The 25,235-nt window shown below is 43.5% G+C and overlaps 1 protein-coding gene and 1 long non-coding RNA gene across 14 annotated transcripts in view; one reads left to right on the forward strand and one right to left on the reverse strand.

The window, feature by feature from the left end:
- Positions 1-8: 8 nt before the first annotated feature.
- LOC107975124 (uncharacterized) lies at positions 9-21,025 on the reverse strand. Its single transcript, XR_001718392.3, has 5 exons — positions 20,944-21,025; positions 6,828-7,008; positions 1,143-1,426; positions 903-1,008; positions 9-169 (listed from the first exon to the last, which is right to left on the reverse strand). It is a non-coding gene; the product is annotated as an uncharacterized LOC107975124 (long non-coding RNA).
- Positions 20,956-25,235, forward strand: part of RNF8 (ring finger protein 8) — a 37,284-nt gene continuing 33,004 nt past the window's right edge. For 7 of the 13 annotated variants that reach the window (XM_063811824.1, XM_063811830.1, XM_063811829.1 and 4 more), the window contains exon 1: positions 20,984-21,276. Coding sequence is in view for 6 of the 13 variants with exons in the window: in XM_016954599.4 (XP_016810088.1) it covers positions 21,166-21,276 (111 nt within the window). In the remaining 7 variants the exon portion in view is untranslated. 13 annotated transcript variants of the gene reach the window in all.

A 25,235-nucleotide genomic window follows, 5' to 3' on the forward strand; every position in this document is an offset into this window, starting at 1 on the left:
TTTTCTCCTGTATGTGTCCATGGAACCTAAAGAGTCTCCTCTTTTTGAGTTTTTCTTGCTGATACTAGTAGGTGTGCGGTCAGGCCTTCTGTGAGGTGAGCAGGGCATCAGCAGAGGATCAACCAGCAAACACTTACCCGACATCCATCTATGAAAGGTACTGTGGATACTACAAAAATGAGTAACTTGGTAAATGAAACTACTAAAAAGAGTTAACTTGCCAACCACTTTGAGAAGCACTTTACATGGATTATTTCATTCATCTAAAAGAAGTATGTTATCTGATGGAGGGTAGAAAACAGACTAGAATTTCAGTGCTGGATGAAAACTTGGAGATATCTAGTTTAACCCCCTCATTCGCAGAGGAAAATCCAAGCCAAGGCCAAGGAAGACAGCATCAGAGTCAGAACCAGAGACCCAGTGTCCTCCTGGCTTGCCTGTTCAGTGTGTTTCCACCAGAGCAGAAAGAACTAAGATGGCCGCCATGTAGGATTGTCTTTAAGTCTTTTTTTGGTTGTCAGCTGTTGTTTTTTTTTCTTGGTAACCTTACTGTGAAATATCTCAAGAAAGGTAGCTGATTACATTTCATCTACAAAGGACAGGTTGGAATGGTTTCTCCACCCAGAATTCCTTCCTAGGATTTATTTGAGAGTATTTCTTGGTTTCAGTCATTAGGAACCACATAAAAATTAAATTCAGCTATGTGTAATAAAAACCAAAAATAGGGTGGACGCAGTGGCTCATGCCTGTAATCCCAGCACTTTGGGAGGCCGAGGCAGGTGGATCAAAAGGTCAGGAGTTTGAGACCAGCCGAGCCAACATAGTGAAACCCTGTCTCTACTAAAAATACAAAAAAAATTAGCCAGGTGTGGTGGTGGGCACCTGTAATCCCAGCTACTCACAAGGCTGAGGCAGGAGAATCACTTGAACCCGGGAAGGTGGAGGTTGCAGTGAGCCGAGTTCACACTATTGCACTCCAGCCTGGGCAACAAGAGCGAGACTCCGTCTCTAAATAAATAAACAAATAAATAAATAACAGTGACTTACACAGGATGAGAATTTACTTCTCCCTCACATAAATGCCCAAAAGTAGGCAACCCAGGGCTAGTAAGATGACTCTGTTTCACAAAGTGCTTAGGTACCTGGACTCCCTCCCTAGGTCTTCATGGTCAGCATGGTAGCCAGCACTCCAGCTATTTTTACAACAACTTTCCAAGCCACAGGATGAATTAAAGAGGTGACAAAGAAGAAAAAGGAAATCTGCCAGCAGTGTTGTAAGGAAGGTTCCAGGAAGGTGCCCCATTGTACCTCCTCCTACAACTCACAGCAGAACTTAGTCCATGGTAGGTTGCACCTAGTTGCAGGAGAGGTTGGGAAGATGAGTCCATTTCAGGCAGACATATGCCTGGTTAAAAGGATTCTGGTACTATGGAGGAAGGGGAACACAGACATTAGGATTCAGGTAACAGTCTCTACAAAAAGAACTTATAAAAATAAGTTGACAATAGAGACAGACTTTCCCATAAGCATACAGAAAGGGAATGTGTGTTCAAAATCTAAGTCACTCTTCACAATTAACTTTGTAATTTAACCTTTGTCGTAAAACACGAATACTTTCTACTTGATATTATTTGGACTGAAGCCATTAATTGTTCCTGAGACTAAAAATAACTAACCTGAACTAGTCTTCATTCAAACATTCTGTTTTTCATTTATGCAGGAAGTCAAGCATTTTCTGAGACAGGTTTGTTAGATCATGACTAGAAAATTGATGAAATCTTCCGAACTAATCCTGGCATACTCTAATCTACGGTTTATCCAATATTTCTACAATTTAAATCTCTACAAGGTTCTACTTAAAATAGGCCCTGCCTCTGTTTGTATTGATCTGCAAAGGGATAGTGGCATAGATTCCTCAGTGACTTATTTGCTTCTAGAGGCAAGAGCCTCTTGTTGACAGCATTTGGCTTGCCTTGGACTGGACTTTGCATTTCAAAACAGTTATGTACAACTTTGAGGATTGGAGGCGAAAACTAAGCCCCAGTAACTGAGCCTTTCATACCTCTACCTCTCTCAGGATGTCCAACACTAATTTCCTGGTTGGAGACAGTTTTAGAAGCTGCCATAGATGCCAAGGTGATGATTTTAGATTCATGATGAAAAAGATGAGCTTCCCACAGTATCAGCCTAAAGTACAGTACCACAAGACCAGGGTCTTCTGAGCCTGTGCCAGCTTGCCAGGATAGGTGCCACAGGCCCACAACCATGGCCAACCAAGGCATCTCCCAAGGAAAGGCATCCCCTTGCTTTGGCAAAGGCTGAATTAGAATTCTTGGAAGCAAGGAGAATCCCTGTTCAGTTTGGTTCTGCAGGTGGTGTGGCTTCTGCAGGGTGAGTGTGACAGTCCCTGCCTGAAGTGAGAACCATTGTGGGGAATCTGGGAACCAGACCCTGGGCTACTTTTGCTTGTATGGATACTAAGCTTGTCTCAATAGTGACCCCACTAAACCTGCCCCACCCAACCCAGCTATCTGAAAGGAAAGCCCAAACCTCTTCAAACCACTGGTCTCCAAACTTATTTTCCTTCCTTTACTTTTAACCTATCTATGTCTTTATGTTCAATGTGGATTTCTTATTTTATTTTTTATTTTTTTGAGATGGAGTCTTGCTTTGTCACCCAGGCTGGAGTGCAGTGGGTCAATCTCAGCTCACTGCAACTTCTGCCCCCTGGGTTCAAGCGATTCTCCTGCCTCAGCCTCCTGAGTAGCTGGGATTACAGGTGCCTGCCACCACACCGTGCTAATTTTTGTATTTTTAGTAGAGATGGGGTTTCGCCATGTTAACCAGGCTGGTCTCCAACTCCTGACCTCAGGTGATCCACCCACTTCGGCCTCTTAAAGTGCTAGGATTACAGGTACGAGCCACGGTGCCCAGCCTCAATATGGATTTCTTAAAGACAATGTAGTTGGGTCTTGTTCTGCAGTCCAACCTGACAATCTCTTGTTTTTAATTGGTACATTCAAGCCATTTGCAATTAATATTATTAATATGGTTGGATTTAGTCTACCATTTTATCTTTTTCTTTTGTTCCCTTTTATGTTTGTTACTTCCCCCCATCCTTTCCTGTCACCTTTTGAATTATTTGAATAACATATTTATTGGCTTTTGGCTATATAAATTTTTTAAGAGATTGCTCCGAAGATTACAATATACATACCTAAAGTTGTTCACAGTCTATTTAGAGTTTATATCTTATCTCTTCAATTAAAATTCAGAAGTCTTAACAACCATTTAGGTCCTTAATCCCTCCTTCCTTTATAATCGTTACATGAATTACATCTACATCCATTGAAAACCTTACCAGATACTATTATCATTTTGTTCTCAACAGTCGTACATATTTGAAGGAACTGAAGAGGAGACTTTACCTGTCCTGTTCTTCCTTCAGTCCTTAAATTCCAGGTTTCTTTCTGATATAGTTGTTTCCCTTCAGCCTAAACAACTTTCTTTAGCACTTAGAACAGATCTGCCAACAGTTCTCTTAGTTTTCTTTCATCTGAGAATGCCTTTATTTTGCCTTCATTCCTGAATCTATTTTCTCGTGATATAGATTTTTTTTTTAACTTTCTGGCACTTTACCCGTGTTGTTCCATCATCTTTTTTTCCATGGCTTCTGATAAGAAATCCACAGTCATGCCTGTAATCGCAGCACTTTGGGAGGCCGAGGTGGGGGGATCACGAGGTCAGGAGTTCGAGACCAGCCTGGCCAATGTGGTGAAAAACCCCATCTCTATTAAAAACACAAAAATTAGCCGGGCATGGTGGCCCGTGCCTGTAGTCCCAGTTACTCAGGAGGCTGAGGCAGGAGAATCACCTGAACCTGGGAAGTGGAGGTTGCAGTCAGCTGAGATTGCACCACTGTACTCCAGCCTGGGTGACAGAGCGAGACTCCATCAAAAAAAACAAGAAATCTACAGTCATTGAATAATTTTCTGTGTTTAATTCATTATTTTTCTCAGGCTTTTTTAAAAAACAAATAACTGGTAAAATGTACATATCAGAAAACTTGCCATCTTAATCATTTTTAAGTGTACAGTAGTGTTAGGCACATTCACATTGCGTGCGATCTCCAAAACTTTCACCTTGCAAAACTGACACTCTATACCCTTTAAACAACAGCTCCCATTCTCTTCTGCCCCCAGCCCCTGGCAACCACCATTCTACTTTCTGTCTTTGAATTTGAATTTTCTAGATACCTCATAGAAGTGGAAGCATATAGTATTTGTCTTTTCGTGACCGGCTTCTTTCACTAAGCATAATGTCCTCAAGGTTCATCCACGTTTTAGCATGGATCAGAATTTCCCTCCTTTTTTAAGGTTAAATTTTGATTGTGTGTATATACCACATTTTGTTTATCCATTCATCTGTTGACGGGCACTTGTGTTGCTTCCATCTTTTGACTATTGTGAACGATACTGCTATGAACATGGGTGTGCAAACATCTCTTCGAGACCCAGCTTCCAATTATTTGAGTATATACTCAAAAGTGGAATTGCTGGTAATTCTATGTTTTAATTTTCTCAGGAACTTCTATATTGTTTCTCAGACTGCTTTTGAGATTTTTTTTTTTTAAGTTTCTGGAGTTTGATTATGTGTCTGAGTGTAAGTTGTTTGTGTTTGTTTTCTGGAGTTTGTTCATTTTTTGCATTCATCCTGTTTGGGGTTCACTAATTTTCTTGAATCTATAATTTTATATTTTCATCAAATTTGAGCATATTTCTTCAAGTATTTCCTTTTCTGCACCAATCTGTTATTCATCCCCTGGGACTCCAATGATATGAACATTAGACCCTGAGACTGTTCATTATTTTTCCAATCTTTTTTTCTTTCTGTTCTTCAGAATAGATAATTTCTCTTCATCTATCTTCAAGTTCATTGACTTCCTCTTCTGTGGTCTCCATTCTGCTGTTAAGCCCATCCAGTTAATTTTTATTTCAGATACTGTGTTTTTTGGTTCTAAAATTCCCATTTGGTTCTTTTTATAGTTTCTATTTTTCTGCTGAGAACTTTTATCTTTCCCTTTATTACAAGTGTGTTTACCATTATTTCATCCAGCACACTTACAATAGATGTTTTAAGTCTTTATCTGATAATTCCAACCTCTTGGTCATATTAGTGCTGGCATCTTTTTTATTTTTGCTTTTTTTTATTATTATACTTTAAGTTCTAGGGTACATGTGCACAACGTGCAGGTTTGTTACATAGGTATACATGTGCCATGTTGGTTTGCTGCACCCATTAACTCGTCATTTACATTAGGTATTTCTCCTAATGCCATCCCTCTCCCACTCCCCACCCCACAACAGGCCCCAGGGTGTGATGTTCTCCACCCTGTGTCCAAGTGTTCTCATTGTTCAATTCCCACCTATGAGTGAGAACATGTGGTGTTTGGTTTTCTGTCCTTGCGATAGTTTGCTCAGAATGATGGTTTCTAGCTGCATCCATGTCCCTGCAAAGGACATGAATTCATTCTTTTTTATGGCTGCATAGTATTCCATGGTGTATATGTGCCACATTTTCTTAATCCAGTCTATCATTGATGGACATTTGGGTTGGTTCCAAGTCTTTGCTATTGTGAATAGTGCCGCAATAAACATACGTGTGCATGTGTTTTTATAGTAGCATGATGTATAATCCTTTGGATATATACCCAGTAGTGGGATCGCTGGGTCAAATGGTATTTCAGTTCTACATCCTTGAGGAATCGCCACACTGTCTTCCACAATGGTTGAACTAGTTTACATTCCCGCCAACAGTGTAAAAGTGTTCCTATTTCTCTACATCCTCTCTGGTGCTGGCATCTTTTGATCATCTTTTCCCATAAAAATTGATAACATTTTCTAGAGCTTTGTGGAGTAATTTTGGATTGCATCCTGGATATTTTGAATAGTATTAATATGGTGTGAGACTCTGAATCTTGTTAAAATTCTTCTACAGCAGGAATCAGCAAACTATGACTGCAGGCCAAATCCAGCCTTCCCCCTGTTTTTATAGGTAAAGTTTTACTGGAACACAGCCTGGCTGATTCATTTACATACTGTGTTGCTTTGGCACTACAATGGCAGGGTTGAGTAGTTGTGATAGAAGACTGTATGGCACAAAGTTTAAAATATTTATTATCTGGCCCTTTGTGGAAAAAGTTTGCTCACCCTGGCTTTAGAAAGTATAGGGCCGGGCGCAGTGGCTTATGCCCGTAATCCCAGCATTTTGGGAGGCCGAGGTGGGCATATCACGAGGTCAGGAGATTGAGAGCATCCTGGCTAACACAGTGAAACCCTGACTCTACTAAAAATACAAAAAAAATTAGCCGGGCGTGGTGGCGGGTACCTGTAGTCCCAGCTACTCTGGAGATTGAGGCAGGAGAATGGCGTGAACCTGGGAGGTGGAGCTTGCAGTGAGCTGAGATCGTGCCACTGCACTCCAGCCTGGGCGACAGAGCGAGACTCCGTCTAAAAAAAAAACAGAAAGTGTTGACTTTGTTTTTGTTTTGTTTGTTTTAGCAGGCAATCAATCTAATGAGGTTCAAACTGCAAATTCTGTCTCTCCATCTTGGGGACAGATCTAGGAGAGAGAAAATGAAATAGTTTTAATGGGGATTTCACTCTACACTCTTTGGCTCACAGGGATCCTTTTCCTAAGTCTTCTGGTCAAAGAGATGGTGTTTCTCTCAGAGCTTCTGCTGTCTCTGCTACCATGAAGCTCCCCAACTGGACCTATTCTCAGCTCAAAGCTGTGATAGAAAAGAAGAAAAATTGGGGGAAACTCACTCCATACAGGTAGTTTCTTCAAGCTTTGATTCCCTTCCATAATTTGGCTGCTTGTTTACTTTTCGGAGTCCTTAGTTACATTTTGTCCAGAATTTTTAGTTGTGATCGGTGGCAGAGACTGCAGTGCCTTACTCCATTTTGTCTGGTACTGGAAGCCTCCCAACTTCTTTCTGACCACGGCCTATGAAAAAACACATTTTACATTGAGACTCAGTACACACACACACACACACACACACACACACACACACACACAATATCAATATTTCACAAACAATGCTTACCCTTACTGTGTGTGATGGCCTCTTACTTATGCTATTGTATTCCTTTTCTGTTCTTTGTTTGTTTGTTTTTTTAATGGTGCTAAGAGACCAGTGTGATGGCTCATATGGGAGGACTGCTTGAGGCCAGGAGTTTGAGACCAGCCTGGGCAACATAGTGAGACCTCATCTATACAAAAACCTAAATTAGCCCAGCATGGTGGCATGCATCTGTAGTCCTAGCTACTTGGGATGCTGAGGCGAGAGGATCATTGCTTGAGCCCAGAGGTTTGAGGTTACAGTGAGCTATCATCATGCCATTGCACTCCAGCTTGGGTGAGAGAGTGAGACCTTGTCAATAAATAAATAAATAGTGCTAAGACTCATTACTCAGCGTTAACCTAAGTTTGAAAAACACAGCTCTAAACACTGTCACTGAAACAGGAGAGGCAAGGCTGCTACTAGCTGAAATAAGCACATTTAAACAAGTCCTGAATAATATACCACAACTGATGGTACAATAAACTCATGAGTCAAAAAATGTGATGAGAATTGCATTATAACCTTGAATTGTAGAACTCCAGGTTCTCCATGTGACCCAACTCTCTGCTCCCCTTCTTCAACCCTTGACAAAGGTGAACGGAGTTAGGGATCTTTGTGATCTTTTGTAGTCCAAAAATAGCCAACTCAAAGTTGACTCAACTGTAAGTCATCCAAAATCTAAATTTTATATCAGGTGCCTGATACACATGTTACTTGCAAAATAAACAGCCTGAAGCCAACTCAGAGGAAAACAAGGTGGTCATTATTGATGTCTGATTCCCACTGCCTTCTGCTGCTGCTGCCCCCACCACCCCCACCTTAGCTCCCCTCCCTTCTCTCCTTCCTCCCCTCTTCCTCCTGAATAAAATCAGCTGGGTAATAAATTTTTTTTTTTTTTGAGATGGAGTCTCTCTCTATCACCCAGGCTGGAGTGCAATGGCACGATCTCGGCTCACTGCAACCTCTGCCTCCCGAGTTCAAGCGATTCTCCTGCCTCAGCCTCCTGAGTAGCTGGGATTACAGGCACCCACCACCGTGTCCGGCTACTTTTTGTTTAGTAGAGACGGGGTTTTGCTGTTGGCCAGGCTGGTTTCGAACTCCTGACCTCAGGTGATCCACTCACCTCGGCCTCCCAAAGTGCTGGGATTACAGGCGTGAGCCACCAGCCCGGCTGGTAATACATATTTGATCTGGATACTGATCCTTGGCAAGTTAAAGGATGTGGATGCTTAAACAGTCAGGGCCCCCACCAAAAAGGTGGTTACTAATTTTAAGTACTTCCAAAATATCCACCTTAATTACTGATTAAAGACACCTCCAGGCTAGGCGCGGTGGCTCACACCTGTAATCCCAGCACTTTGGGAGGCCGAGGCGGGTGGATCACGAGGTCAGGAGATCGAGACCATCCTGGCTAACACAGTGAAACACCGTCTCTACTAAAAATACAAAAATTAGCCTGGCGTGGTGGCACGCTCCTGTAATCCCAACTACTCGGGAGGCTGACGCAGGAGAATTGCTTGAACCTGGGAGGTGGAAGTTGCAGTGAGCCAAAATCACGCCACTGCACTCCAGCCTGGGCGACAGAGCAAGACTCCATCTCAAAAAAAAAAAAAAAAAAAGACACCTCCAGAATATTGTAAATTTGATTACCTATTACAAGTACTTCTGAAATATAATAAACTTGATTGAAGGTATCAGAAATATCTTACAACTCTATACTTGAAACCCCACGTTTACATAAAATATCACTGAACACACAAGCTGACCAAAGCAAGTGGTTACTTTTCCCCTTCTCCTCATCTTCTGGTTTTCTAAAACATTTCCTTTTCCAAGATGAAAGACATCCTTTCCTGATTCCTTCAGCGTGGAGCTTTACATTTTGGGGATGGGTGGAGAAGAGAAGGTGGTAGAATAAAGGAGTAAGAGAAAAGGTAGGATGAATGAGAACGTGGCGCCCTAAGTCCCACCTCCCTACTTCTCCCCACCACACACTCAGGCTGCATAATCCCATCTGAGATTTCATCTCCCGCAGTCACCCTGAATTCCTCCCAGTCTATGGTACCAATCTGAGCACTAACTGCCCACCCCAGCCCCAAGATGGCTACACGCAGCAATCTATTGAAAAGTTGGCCTGTGGTCTCAAGATAGTACTCGGAGAAACACAGGACTTTCCTTGAGATGCTACATCAAGACCCTTTTCTTCTCTGCTCAATCTTTTGAAAACATAATGAAAAAATTCCATCTCACCTTTATTGAAACTCACACAGGGAAACCACACTTCAGTTGGCAGAGCCATGCCCCCAAAGTGGATCAACCCTTGCTTACAGAGGGAACTATTTTTTTAGACATTTAAAAAACCCATCTTGCTTGGACGTGGGTTATTTTTAAAAAGTATAAAATTGATTGAAGAGGTTTCTGCTTTATAATAAAAGAGGAGGAAGTTTTTATTTTTAAGTCTCTTGGATGAAAGAGTGTAGAAAAGGCATGGGGAGATAGTGTTTGTATCTGCAGAAGCCGACGCTCCCTTCTTCCACAACGGTAGCTGACCATTATTGGTACTTACTCTGTATCTTACAAGAATTGACCCATAAAACAATCCTATAAGTTAGGTGCTATACTTAGCATCACCTTCATCTTACAAATGGGGAAACTGAGGCTTGGAGTGGTCAAGAAGCTTGCCCAAGGTCTCATGTAGCAAGTAGCCGAGCTAGGATTGAACAGCAGGGCTCCAGAGTCGATGTCCCTAACTACCACGCTACGGTAGCCTCTAGTTTACCACTGAATTAAAAGCTGGTCTTACACAAAAGCCATGGAGTGAGCAAAAATTCCATCCTTTTACTTCTATTCCAGGGAGATAAAAGCAAAGGAAATGGGAGGGATAATGTCATTATCATCATTTTAATTTGTTAACTTGAGTTCTAAATTCTGGCAGCATTCATGCTCCTCTTCCCACAATTTAGAATTGTTTCTAGTAAGGACTAATCAACCAGGGCCTGAATTTCCCAGCCTCCCTCAGATCTAGGTGGGGTCATTTGACCAGTTCTCTCCAGTAAAATGTGAGCCAAAGGAATGTGTGTCACTTTGGGGACAAGACAATGAAGAAGCAAGTGTACCTTCCCCATTCTCTCTTTCCTTGTTTTGCTTTCTCGATGCAGAGGACTCCAAGCCCTAGGGAACAGAGAAGCTACAGAAAGAAAGTAGTCTGAGTACTTGAATGACTTAATGGTAGGCTGTCCACTCACTAGGAACACTGAACAAATATGTGAGTAAGAAATAACCTTCTGTTGTGTTAAACCATTGAAACTTGGGGTTTGTATGTTACTGCAGCTAGCATTACCCTAACTAACATATAAAGCACACAACCAATGACTGTCCAAGACCCCCAGCATGTCCCTGCACCCTTTCTGTTCTAGTTCCTTACTGCTGCATAACAAACCACGTCAAAACTAAGTGTCTTAACCCAACCATTGCATTACGTTCACCAACTCTGTGGGTCAGGGATTCAGGTGGGGTACAACAGAGAGAGCTTGGCTCTCCTCCACAATGTCTGGAGCCTCAGCTGGAAGACACAGAGGACTGGGGATGATTCAGGGTTGGGGCTGATGTCATCTAGGGGCACCTTCATTCCCACAACTGGCCATTGATGCTGGATGTCAGTTGGGACCTCAGTTGGGGTTGTCAGGCAGGACATCTACATGTGGCCTCTTCATGTGATCTCTCCACTTCCTTATGTAGACTAGGTTCCAGCAGTGAGCATCCCAAAAAGACCAGGTGGAAGCTGTATCACCTTTTATGACATAGCATTACTTCTGTTGGAGTCCCATGCCCATCTAGATTAAAGGGAAGGAAATATAAACTCCACCTTGCAATGTGAGGAATGTCAGTGTCATATGGTAAGAGCAAGCAGGATGGGAGATCTTGTAATCATCTTTTAAAAGAGTGATCTGCCACACTTCCTTTTCATAATTCTTTTATTTTTCCCTTCCTTCCTTTTCTTTTTTCTTTTCTTTTTCTTTTTTTGAGATAGGGTTTCACGGTTTCACTGTGTTACTAAGGCTGGAATGCAGTGGCAGAATCATGGCACACTGCAGCCTCGACCTTCCAGGCTCAGGTGATCCTCTCACCTCAGTCTCCCAAGTAGCTGAGACTACAGGTGCACGCTATTTTTTTTGTTTTTGAGGTGCATACTTGACTAATTTAAAACCTTTTTTTTTGTAGAGATAAGATCTCCCTATGTTGCCCAGGCTGGTCTTGAACTCCTGGGCTCAAGTGATCTTCTCACCATGGCCTCCCAAATTGCTGGAATTGTAGGTATGAGCCACCGTGCCTGGCTTTTCCATACTTTTCTTGTCCCTTTCCCTTTCTTCTTCTTGCCCTGTGCTTTCTCCCCTTATTGTCATGTTCCTTCCCCACTCCCCAAGCCTCTCCACAGTCAGCTCTAACATTCCTCAGTTCTGTTTAACTGACATTAACTGAGCATATATAATGTGACAGTTGTCAGTTTCACATAGATAATCCCCTACTTACTTTTCCACATCCTGCTGTCTTTTCCCATTTCAGTTTTCAGTCTTGGGATGGGTATGAGACAGGGTTTCTCAGCCTCAGCATTGTTGACATTTTGTATGGGATAGCTCTTGTTGTGGGGACGATCTAGTGATTTGTGGGATGTTCAGTAGCATCCCCAGCCTCTAGTCATCAGATGCCAGTGGCACCCCTCCCCATATCATGACAACCAAAAATGTCCCCAGACATTGCCTGGAAAGAGCAAAATCACCCCCAGTTAAGAGCCACTGTTAAAAGGGAATATATAGGGGAGGTAGAGTTGATAAAATCTCCAAATCTTAGAAGTCAGTGGTCTTCAACCTGTTTTGGTCATGCACCCTTAGTAACAAAACAGTGTCTGAGAATACAGCCTAATATGTGCATGTTTGTTTATTCATGTAAAGTCTATACATATCTTCTATGTTGTTCTTTTTTGTAATTATAAAATAATCACAAAAGTAGGCATTTTTAAAAGGATGAGATAAAAACCTAATTAGAGGCCAGGTGTGGTAACTTACCCCTGTAATCCCAGCACTTTGGGAGGCCAAGGTAGGAGGATTACTTTATTTATTTATTTTAATTTTTTTATTACACTTTAAGTTCTAGGGTACATGTGCACAATGTGCAGTTTTGTTACATATATATACATGTGCCGTGTTGGTTTGCTGCAACCATTAACTCGTCATTTACATTAGGTATATCTCCTAATGCTAACCCTCCCCCCACACCACCCCACGACAGGTGCCAGTGTGTGATGTTCCCCTTCCTGGGTCCAAGTGTTCTCATTGTTCAATTCCTACCTATGAGTGAGAACATGGCGGCGTTTGCTTTTTTGTCCTTGCGATAGTTTGCTGAGAATGATGGTTTCCAGCTTCATCCATGTCCCTACAAAAGACATGAACTCATCCTTTTTTATGGCTGCATAGTATCCCATGGTGTATATGTGCCACATTTTCTTAATCCAGTCTATCATTGGTGGACATTTGGGTTGGTTCCAAGTCTTTGCTATTGTGAATAGTGCTGCAATAAACATACATATGCATGTGTCTTTATAGCAGCATGATTTATAATCCACTGGGTATGTACCCAGTAATGGGATGGCTGGGTCAAATGGTATTTCTAGTTCTAGATCCTTGAGGAATCGCCACACTGTCTTCCACAGTGGTTGAACTAGTTTACAGTCCCACCAACAGTGTAAAAGTGTTCCGATTTCTCCACATCCTGTCCAGCACCTGTTGTTTCCTGACTTTTTAATGATCGCCATTCTAACTGGTGTGAGATGGTATCTCATTGTGGTTTTGATTTGCATTTCTCTGATGGCCAGTGATGATGAGCATTTTTTCATGTGTCTGTTGGCTGCATAAATATCTTCTTTTGAGAAGTGTCTATTCATATCTTTTGCCCACTTGTTGATGGGGTTGTTTGTTTTTTTCTTGTAAATTTGTTTGAGTTCTTTGTAGATTCTGGATATTAGCCCTTTGTCAGATGAGTAGATTGCAAAAATTTTCTCCCATTCTGTAGGCTGCCTGTTCACTCTGGTGGTAGTTTCTTTTGCTGTGCAGAAGCTCTTTAGTTTAATTAGATCCCATTTGTCAATTTTGGCTTTTGTTGCCATTGCTTTTGGTGTTTTAGTCATGAAGTCCTTGCCCATGCCTATGTCCTGAATGGTATTGCCTAGGTTTTCTTCTGGGGTTTTTATGGTTTTAGGTCTAACATTTAAGTCTTTAATCCGTCTTGAATTAATTTTTGTATAAGGTGTAAGGAAGGGATCCAGTTTCAGCTTTCTACATATGGCTAGCCAGTTTTCCCAGGACCATTTATTAAATAGGGAATCCTTTCCCTATTTCTTGTTTTTGTCAGGTTTGTCAAAGATCAGATGGTTGTAGATGTGTGGTATTATTTCTCAGGGCTCTGTTCTGTTCCATTGTTCCATTAGTCTATATCTCTGTTTTGGTACCAGTACCGTGCTGTTTTGGTTACTGTAGCCTTGTAGTATAGTTTGAAGTCAGGTAACATGATGCCTCCAGCTTTGTTCTTTTGGCTTAGGATTGTCTTGGCAATGCGGGCTGTTTTTTGGTTCCATATGAACTTTAAAGTAGTTTTTTCCAATTCTGTGAAGAAAGTCATTGGTAGCAGTAGGAGGATTACTTTAACCCAGGAGTTCAGTACCAGCTTGGGCAACACAGTGAGATTCCATCATGAAAAAAATAAAAAGAAAGAAAAGAAAAGAAGAGAGAAAGAAAGAAAGAAAGAGGGAGAGAGAGAGAGAGAAAGAGAGAGAGAAGGAAGGAAGGAAGGAAGGAAGGAAGGAAAACAAAACAAAACAAAACAAAAAACCCCCCCGCCGGGCATGGTGGCTCATGCCTGTAATCCTAGCACTTTGGGAGGCCAAGGCGGGCAGATCACCTGAGGTTAGGAGTTCAAGACCAGCCTGGCCAACATGGTGAAACCCCATCTCTACTAGAAATACAAAAATTAGCCAGAAATTGCTTGAACCTGGGAGGCGGAGGTTGCAGTGAGCTGAGATTGTGCCACTACACTCAGGCCTGGGCAACAGAATGAGACTCTGTCTCAAACAAACAAACAAACAAACAAACAAACAAAACCTAATTAGATATCCTGTTATATTCTATCCACAAACAAATGAATCATTTTGTGCACTCCCTGTGGATGGCCATTTCTAGTGCTAGACCATAATGAATGCAACCTCTGGGGCTAGACAGATCTAGGCTTACAGCCCTGGCTTCAGTTTCCTGCACTGCCATTTACTAGTTGAGTTACATTTATTCATTCAATAAAATGTCAGGAATGCAATGGAAAACAAGATATAACCTTCAAGAAACTCTTAGTTTTCTCACAGGCAAAATGATGATAACTTGCAGGATGGTAGTGAGGATTAATAAGACGATATACGATAAGCATATAATAGGCACTCAAAAGTGGTGCCTGTGAATTCATGGCAGGGCTATTTGTGACAGCAAAAGACTGGAAAGAGCCCTACTGCATATCAACAAGGCACTGGTTGAATAAACAATGGTATATCTAGGAAGCAGGATAGGTACTCAAGGAAGTAATCACGTCCTCAGGTTGCAACAACCATGGTGACTGTACAGTCAACACAATAAGCCCCAGCATTCACATTGTAGTCAAGCTCATTCAAGCAAAGCTGTCTCTAGTAGAGAATTTCCCCCATAGAGAGCATGCATATTTTGATTTTACCTGTCCTCAGACTGACCCTTTGCTCATTATAAGAGTAAAAACCACACCCCTGGGTAGAGATTTAAGGTGCTAATGAGACGTGGGGAATGAATAGGCATGCACAGCTACCGCGCATGTGCACCCAGAGGACCACCCAGAGCATGCTTCCTAGTAACACCTCTTCCCACTCCTTTATGAATAATCCATGTTAAGTCTCCCGTAAAGGGAGTCTCCCTAGTGCCAGTCTTGGCTGTCCCGCCTTGAATCCTTTCTCAGGGTGGACTGTCTCTTCTGCATTTAACTTTCAAAATATTCTTTTCCCTTTGCAATACATTGCTCTATGTTGCATCTCCTACTGTGTGTCTCTTGTTTAAATTCTTTTAAACTAAGAAGACAAGAACTGAGGTCTCACAACAGCCATCAACATCTACACAATAGAGTAATATACAGCTGTCAAGAGGAAGGAGGGACGGGCGTGGTGGTTCACACCAACACTTTGGGAGGCTGAGGGATTTTTTTATTATTATTATTAAATTTTAAAAAGAGAGGCTGGGCGTGGTGGCTCACGCTTGTAATCCTAGCACTTTGGGAGCCCAAGGCAGGCGGATCACAAGGTCAGGAGTTTTGAGACCAGCCTGGCCAACATAGTGAAACCCCGTCTCTACTAAAAATACAAAACTTAGCTGGGCATGGTGGCGCATGCCTGTAATCCCAGCTACTCAGGAGGCTGAGGCAGGAGAATCGCTTGAACCTGGGAGGCAGAGGTTGCAGTGAGCCAAGATCATGCCACTGCACTCCAGCCTGGTGACAGAGTAAGACTCCGTCTCAAAAAAAAAAAAAAAAGAGAGAGAGAGAGAAAGGAGAAATATGTATATATATACTGTTATGGAGTAATCTCCAGGATACTTAGTTAAATAAAACAAGTGAGGTACGGTAGGTGGGAGTGGGACTGAATAGGTGAAGCCCGGAGGATTTTTTTTCAGGCGATAAATTATTTTCTCTGATGCTGTAATGGTGGATACATGACACCATGCATCTATCAAAACCCATAGAACTTTGCAGTAAGGGTGAACCTTAATGTATATATTAACCTTAATGTGTACATTAGTCAATTGTTAATGTAAAATGTATACAAATTCTAAGCAATCATTTAGCAGGTCAGAGGATCCCACATAGAATAGACTATGACAAAACAATCTAACTGTATTACGAATGTATGAAACAACCTCTCTGAAGGGGGTTGAGGGAAATGGGTGCTGACCTCAGCCACTTTGGACATGAGTGGAGTCTGTGAGACTGAAGGCAAAAGACCTGCATACAAGTACCGTACTGTAGTGATAAAGTTGTCTCCATAAGTGTATGGCTTAACAATTCTGAAATCACTATACATGTATACTGGAAATGAAAGATTAAGTCAAGGGATAGCAGATGGTGGGATTCTGGGTTCTCACTTTTGAAGTAGAAGTTTACAGATAAACAAGGGGAGATAGCTAGAATGATTCAGGTGGGAATGGATTAGAGTGGTAAGACATCAGAATGAACTCATGCCTAGCTTACAGATACACACACACACACATAACACAAATGTGTATATATGCATAAATATTTATAAATATGTGTATATCAAGGGTTAGTATTCACCCATATATTTATTTGCTCTGTCAGCTGAGAAGGCCTAGAAACAATGACATCCCACTAGCAATGACTGCACCTAGTGCCCAGAGTTTCTTGGTTTCTAATACCATTTTCCAATAAAGGAACCAGAGATCCTTGGAGAAATAGCTGATTCTAGGTCTAGGGCATCTTGTGCCAGAAAGTAAGGAAGTACTTAGCAAAACACAACAATAAGAGTATGTCAAAAGGACACCATAGCCACCTGAAAGAGCTCTCAATGGCCAAAGTAGGAACAATCTGAGAAACAAAACAGTATGACATTATAACCCAAAGTATAAAATAAATATCCATGGGTTCACACTGATATATTTTTCATTTTACTTATTTATTTTTGAGACAGGTCTCGCTGTGTCACCCAGGCTAGGGTGCAGTGGCTTACTGCAGCCTTGACCTCTTGGGCTCAAGCAATCCTCCTGCCTCAGCCTCCCAAGTATCTGGGACCACAGGTGCATGCCACCACACACAGCTAAATTTTTAATTTATTATTTGTACAGAGGGGGATCTTGCTATGTTGCCCAGGCCCATCTTGAACTCCTGGGCTCAAGTGATCCATCCATCTTGGCCTCCCAAAGTGCTGTTGATAAATCAACAGGGGAGGAGAGACAAACTCCTGTGCAGAATTCCATACAGTTTCTGTAGAGAACCTGCAGTTAAGGAAATGGAGCATAATTCCTCACTCCTTAAATTTGGCCCAGGAATAGTGACTTCATTCCAAAGAGTACAGTGTGGAAAAAGAGAAAAAAAAAGAGTAAGTTTAGGCTGGGCGTGGTGGCTTACGCCTGTAATCCCAGCACTTTGGGAGGCCAAGGTGGGCAGATCACCTGAGGTCAGGAGTTCGAGACCAGCCTGGCCAACATAGTGAAACCCTATCCCTACTAAAAATACAAAAATTAGCCAGGCATAATAGCATGCAGCTGTAGTCCCAGCTACTCAGGAGGCTGAGGCAGGGGAATTGCTTGAACCTGGGAGGTGGAGGTTGCAGTGAGCTGAGATTACACCATTACACTCCAGCCTGGGCCACTGAGTGAGACTCCATCTCAAAAAAAAAAAAAAAAAAGGCCTGGCATAGTGACTCACGCCTGTAATCCCAGCACTTTGGGAGGCCAAAGTGGGCAGATCATCTGAGGTCAGGAGTTCAAGACCAGCCTGGCCAACATGGTGAAACCCCGTCTCTACTAAAAATACAAAATAAGCCGGGCGTGGTGGCTCATGCCTGTAATCCCAGCTACTCGGGAGGTTGAGGCAGGAGAATCGCTTGAACCCAGGAGGCGGAGGTTGCAGTGTGTCGAGATTGAGCCATTGCACTCCAGCCTGGGCAACAAGAGTGAAACTCTGTCTCAAAAAAAAAAAGAGTAAGTTTACAGTGGAGAAACCTGACAAACACTACCTAGATTTCCAAAGCCTAATTTCCTAACCATGGTTGCAATCCCAACCTGGAACGTTTTATCTGTGTGGTACTGTCATATCAAGAAATAAGAAATGCCAGGTGATCGAGATGAACACCAACAATGATAGTTCATGTTGATAACACGTACCCTGGATATGATGCCATGAGAATGACACTTTACCTATGTGGTCTTCCATCCCCAAATCCATAACCCCAGTCTAATCATGAGAAAAACATCAGACAAATCCCAATTGAGGGACATTCTACAGAATATCTGTCTGGTACTCCTCAAATTGTCAAGGTCATCAAAAACAAGGAAAGTCTGAGAATCTATCACAGCCAAGAGGAGCTTAAGGAGACACACAGACTAAATGTCAGGGTGGCTTCTAGGTGTGCTTGCTGTTCCTGGGGTAGAATGCTAAGGTGGGGAGGGGGCACCAACAGATACCTATGCACAGCTTAGGTAAGCATCTCCATGAGTGCAGCTATGACTTTCACCAAAGTTCCTGGCCCTCTGTGATGTCAGGGCCTGCATTTCTTGATCTGACTGCACAACACAGATAAAATGTTCCAGGTTGGGATTGCACCCATGGTTAGGAAACTAGGCTTTTGAAACAGACTTGAATTGACATCCTACTCTGCCATTTCATTTGTTACTTTGGGAAGATTACCAAAACCTCTCTGTGCCTCTTTTCTCATCATCTCTAACATAGGGATTATAATTGTAACCACTAATAACTGGCTAATTTTTCTTTTTTCTTTTTGTTTGCAAAGGACAAATAAAGTATGTAGGGTGCTTCGCCTAGTACCTGGCACTTAGCACTCGGTAAATGTTAGCTATTTACTATTGTACACTGTGTAATTCATTTAGTGTATGTATTTTCTTTTCTTGTTGTTTTGTGTATTTGTTTTTGAGACAGAGTCTTGCTCAGTCACCCAGGCTAGAGTGCAGTGGTGTGATCTCAGCTCACTGCAACTTCTGCCTCCCAGGCTCAAGGGATCCTCCCACCTCAGCCTCCCTGGTAGCTGGGATTACAGGTGCTCACCACCATGCCCAGATCATTTTTGTATTTTTACTAGAGACAGGGTTTCACCATGTTGGCCAGGCTGGTCTGGAACCCCTGACCTCAGGTGATCCACCTGCCTCGGCCTCCCAAAGTGCTGGGATTACAGGCGTGAGCCGCCACGCCTGGCTGTGTGTGTGTTTTGTTTTTGTTTTTGTTTTTTTTTGTTGTTGTTGTTTTGATGGAGTTTCACTCTTGTTGTCCAGGCTGGAGTGCAATGGCGAGATCTCGGCTCACCGCCACCTCTGCCTCCTGGGTTCAAGCGAGTCTCCTGGCTCAGCCTCCTGAGTAGCTGGGATTACAGGCACACGCCACCAGGCTGGGCTAACTTTGTATTTTTAGTAGAGACAGCGTTTCTCCATGTTGGTCAGGCTGGTCTTGAACTCCCAACCTTAGGTGATCCGCCTGCCTCGGCCTCTCAAAGTGCTGAGATTACAGGCATGAGCTACCATGCCCAGCCCGGCTGGTTTTTTGACAGAATTTTATTTAGGAAAATTGTTTTCCATCTTTCCCCTTGTGCAAAAAAAAAAAAAAGAGGAAGAAGGGAGGAAGGAAGGAAGGAAGGAGAGAGAGAAAGAAAGAAGAAAAGAGAAAGAAAAAAGAAAAAGAGAAGGAAGGAAGGAAGAAAGGAAGGAAGGAAAGAAAGAAGAAAGAAATTGTTAACTGGGTGTTGGAAAACTGAAAAGACAAAAGGGGCTCAACCATTGGATGTACTCACTGCAGGCAGCAGCTATCACACTATATGGAAAATCCAAAGGAGAGGTTGAGTTTAAAAACAATTTTTTAATTGGCCAGGCTCGGGGGCTCATGCTTGTAATCTCAGCACTTTGGGAGGCTGAGGCGGTTGGATCACTTGAATCCAGGAGACACGGCGAAACCCGGTATCTACCAAAAAATATAAAAATTAGCCGGGCGTGGTGGCGCGTGCCTGTAATCCCAGCTACTCTGGAGGCTGAGGCAGGAGAATCTCTTGAACCCGGGAGGCGGAGGTTGCAGTGAACTGAGATCGCACCACTCCAGGCTGCACTCCAGCCTGGGTGACAGGGCGAGACCCTGTCTGTAATCAGTAATAATAATAATAAAATTAACAGCTTTATTGAGTATAATTTACATGCCATAAAATTCACCCACTGGAAGTTTACACTTTCTTCACTTTACAGGGTCTCACTCTGTCGCCCGGGCTGGGATGCAGTGGCGCCATGTCGGCTCACTGCAACCTCTGCCTCCCGGGGTCAGGTGATCCTCCCACCTCAGCCTCCCAAGTAGCCGGACTACAGGTGTGCACCACCACACCTAGCTAATTTTTCTTTTTTTTCTTTTTTCCTTTCTCTCCCTCCCTTCCTCCTTTTTTTTTTTTTTTTTTTTTTTTTTTGTAGATACGGTGTCTCCCCATGTGGCCAGGTTGGTCACAACTCCTGAACTCAAGTGATCCGCCCGTCTCGACCTCCCAAAGTGCTGGGATTACAGGCGTGAGCCACTGCGTCCGGCCACACTTCCATGACTTTTTAATAAACTTATACAGTTGTACAATTGTCACCACAATCCACTTTTAGAACATTTCTATTACCGCTTTCCTCCAATTTTTTCAAGCCCATCTGCATTCAATACCCGCTCCCACACCTCGCCCCAGGTAACTGTGCTCTTTGTCTTTGTAGATTTGCCTAGTGTAATTTATTTTTTACTTCGGTAATATAAGTAGGTCGTGCAAAATAGAGACTATTTAGCAACACACTAGGCAGACTTAAATCCGATGGAAAGTTTAAAGTTGTTTAAAAGTGGGCTATAGTTTCACATGACTTTTTTAAAAAGAGGAAAGGTGAGGAGAGGTTCCAGTCTGGGGCGGCTAGGACTGGGGTGATGGTTCTGGAGGCGGCGAGGGAAGGTGTGAGGCGAGGAGACCTCTCGAATCGCGCCCGCCCCGCCCAGGGCCGGATTGGCTCCCAACCTACCCTCTTTGCTCCAGGGCGGCCGCCGTCCTCTTGCGCAGGCGTAGTGCTCCTGCTTCCTGGCCGAGGGCGGGCGAGCGGAGCCTGCTTTCGCAGCGATCGCGAGCGTGTGGCGATTGCTTCTGTCTGTTATTTAGATATGGAAGCTGAGGGGATGCACAGAGGCAGCCAGAACCTAGGTCAGGGTCTCGCTCGGTGCTGACCGCCCCCGGGGTCGAGTAGGCGATGGGGGAGCCCGGCTTCTTCGTCACAGGAGACCGCGCCGGTGGCCGGAGCTGGTGCCTGCGGCGGGTGGGGATGAGCGCCGGGTGGCTGCTGCTGGAAGATGGGTGCGAGGTACGGGGGAAGGGGTCCTGTGGAGCGGAGGGCAGGGGCTGGAGGGAGCGGGGCTCCGGGGAGGGAGGAAGGTGTCTTGCTGGGCTGAATGAATGGCAGAGAGGAGGCGGGCATCAGGAAGAGGAGCGAAGTGTCTGTGGGGGGTGGATTCCTGGGGAGAGAAGGGAGAAAGCGGTTCTGGCGCGAGCGGCTGAAGGGTCTGCGGTGGGAGGTGTTTGGGGGAGAAATAGGGGCCGAGTGGGAGAAAGGAAGAAAAGAGAGTTCGGCTCTGGGGAGCCCGGGGGGGCCACAAGGGTTGGGGCGAGGACGGAGGCCCTGACCCGTGGCCTGTGGGGCGAGAAGCGGGGCCCGTCCAGAGAGGCCTGGGTCAGCGGGTAGCGGGGCCGGGGACTGGGAGGAGAGGGACGCGCAGAGAACGTGAGGAGATGCGGGGGTGTCGAGGAGGGGAGGGCGGGGGCTGGCCAGATCCCGTTTAGGGCGCACAGAGCCCCGCGGTGCCCAGGTCGGGGAACGGTGGCGGGGGCCGCGAGCTGCCGGGAAGCCGAGGCAGGGCCCGGCGCCTGAACTTTCTCGAGTTTGTTTTGAAAACGATTGCACATTTTGGGTTTTGTCCCTTAAAGCAATCAAACTTTCACGTAGAAATGTCTTCCTCCTTCCCAACTCTGAGGAACATGGGCGGCTTGGGCTGGGCCACGTTTCTCCTGTGAGGCTCGGTACGGCCGAGTGGCACTCCCTGAGGTGGGTCGGGCAGGTATTCAGAGTTCTCTCCAGAGGCTGCCTGTCGTCTTTATTAATGCAGTTGCAAATGAAAAATATTTTAAGGGGAAAGATGAGGTACGGTTCCTGGCACGGTTCAAGATGCACCAGCGTGGTGCATCTTGAAAAGACGAGGGAAGGGAGGAGGGAGTTAGATTGCAATCAGGTTGAGAAGGAGAACTGGGTCAGGGACAAGCTTGTGATGACTGGGAACCATTTGGGTTTTGGAAATAATCTGTATGAAAAGTTCTCTTTGCAGTAAAAGTGGATGGTTGCTCATGATGTAAATTCAAGAAGTATTTTGAGTCTTATGTGTGTTCAGGTAGATTTTTCCTATAAGCCGTACTGCCTCAATTCAGTCTGCCAGGTGTTTACTGAGTGTTTAACATTGTTTGGTGTACAATGAGGACAAATAAAATTTCTGCGCTCGAAGAGTTTAAGGCTTGAGTGGGGAGAGAGGATTTATACAATGAAGCAGTCATTGTATAAAGAACATCCATATGGGCTGTATGATCAAGTGCTAAGATTTGGATTATTTAGTTCCTTCCCAGAGCAGTAGTTCTTCAAGTCAGAGGAGGAATTCATGTCTAGGCACAAATTTAGTTGCTAGATTAGGGAGTGTTATAAAGGGTTACTTGTATGCTGTGGTTTGAGGAACACCAAGAAAACATCTCTGCCCCCAAATACCTCTTCTATCCAGGTATTAGTGCCTAAAAGTCTACATTAAGCATTCATTCTTTTAGCTTGAGCACTGATCTTTCCCTGCCTGGCCCTTTCCAACAGCATATGTTTGTGGGAAGTTTAACAAATTAAAACACGAACACCTGAATAATAACCTGAATAATACACACAAAAATAAATTATTTTTGTGCATAACTATTAGTTAATTTCACATACATTACTTAATCTGATCCCTGCATACACACAACCTTATAAGATAACTCAGTGGGCAAGTGTTATTCCTTTAGATTCAATTGTTGTGGATTAATTTATGACTTCTGAATAGCTTGTCAGTACTGCAGTCTTGGGCAGGTGGGATGGGGAGGAAGGATTAAAGCACCTGAAGAAAGGGCAAGAAGACTATAAAGCAGTCTTAGACATATTCTAAACCATTTGATAGTTCTTTATGGGGCCAGTTGCATGGGGAGGGACCCATATAAACTCAGTGGTAAGACTGTGGCTGGCTTCAGGGACCTGTGTGTAGGAGAAGCCTGCCAGGCTTGGCTGCCTGCAAGGTCAGGTCGTAGCATAGCCTGAAAAGAAGTCTGAATCAAAGGCAAGAGAAGAAGTTGTACTTATTGTTATGGTCCCCAAATCATAGCACAAGCTGTTTTGCACAAGATTTTAAAAGATACGCTAATAACATAACAGCAAAGGTAGGTCAGTTCCCTGCCTTTCCAGTTCTTAGTCTCAGATGTTGTGGATAAAATAATAAAACAGGGTTCCTTTCATTTCATTGATGGGAACACTGTAGTAAATTGTCTCATTAAGTGGCTTTAAGCTTGTTAAAGCAATGCATAGAGTTTGGTGGAAAAACAAGTAGAGATTTATTGCAAATTAGCTAGTTCTCAGGTACTATAAAGTATCTAGGCCTTTGGGGAAAACAACAGAACCTTCTCTCCCCTTTTCTTCTCTTGTATTTAGTTTTCATTAAGTTTTCTGCCCCAAGGGAAAAAAGGGAAAGGATGGTTATATTTACTGGTTTGGGGGCTTTTTTGTGGGGTGTTTTGTTTTGAGACAGAGTACTCCTTCTGTCACCCAGGCTGGAGTGCAGTGGTGTGATCACACCTTCACCTCCCTGGTTCAAGTGGTTCTTCTGTCTCAGCCTCCGAAGTAGCTGGGATTACAGATATGCACCACTATGCCCAGTTACTTTTTGTGTTTTCAATAGAGGTGGGATTTCGCCATGTTGGCCAGGCTGGTCTCGAACTCCTGGCCTCATGTGATCCGCCCGCCTGGGCTTCCCAAAGTGCTGGAATTACAGGTGTGAGCCACCACACCTGGCCAGATTTACTTGTTATTTGAGAAACAGTAGGAATTGTGCCCAGGAGGAAAGAGATAGACTTAGTGAAGGTGGGCAAAGACAGGATGATCTTTTAGATCAATAATGTGTGTAAGCTCAAAGGCTTGCAAAACTATTGTAAATGAAAACAACCCCTCACATATGGGTCGTCAGTCAGTTCCCACGGGAAATTCAGTGTTATGTTGAGCGGTCCTGAGATTTCCAGGTAACGTCACTGCACTCTTTAACTACAGTATAGGTGAAATATCAGCAGTACCAAGGTAAATTCTAAGACCAGGCAGTGCAGGGAAGGATGTAAAAGAATGATTCCTTTTTCTGGGTTCAGAGTCTGTTGGAGGCAATGTCAGGAAAAGGCACTCTTCTACTTTTTTGGTACTGTTTTCCCCTGGCTACTCACAATGGCAGTCTGGCTGTCTCCCCTCAAGTATTAGCATGTAATATGAGATGCTTCCTCTCTTAGAGATAAAGCTACCTAAATAGAAATTTTACTGAATATGGACGACAGATAAATCCCTAGCCATTCCATTTTTAACAGATATGTGTATTCAGAGGAACTTCTATAATTAATATAATTCTGGCAGAGTGTGAAAGAACTGAAAAACTTTGTGCTTAGTGTTGGTGGAGTGATCACCACAACATTTTAAAGAGAAACAAGTGAGACCGTATGAGTTCCAACTGCTGCTCCATATTTTCCAATGGTAATACAGTCTCTAACTTCTGACCTAAAAACACCCACCCTAAAATCTTGAGGACTCATATGCAAGACCTCTTTATTCTTTCATTCATTCTCAAATACTTAACTGAACACTATGCCAGGTATAGAAACACAGTGGTAAACAAGACAGATAAAGTCCCTGCTTATCTAATTTATATTCTATTACGGGGACAGAGGGGAAAAGTAAAATAAGCAAGATAATTTTGGTCTGTGATAAGTACTTCCTAATAACTGAAGAAATATGATGGGAAGCAGACAACCAACTTTAGACAGAGGTAATCAGAGTAGGCTTATGAGTAGCTGGAACATGAAAGATAAGGAGCCTGTGCAAGATCTGAGAGAAGAGTGTTCTTAGCAGAGGGGCTAAGTGAAAAGACCCTCAGGTAGGCTGGCACTTCGGGGAGATGGGCTTAAGGAACAACAACAAAAAGTTTGAGGGGCTGGAGCAGCTAGTGTTGGCACTAT

This window comes from Pan troglodytes, chromosome 5 (assembly GCF_028858775.2).
Source record: "Pan troglodytes isolate AG18354 chromosome 5, NHGRI_mPanTro3-v2.0_pri, whole genome shotgun sequence".
NCBI lineage: Eukaryota > Metazoa > Chordata > Mammalia > Primates > Hominidae > Pan > Pan troglodytes.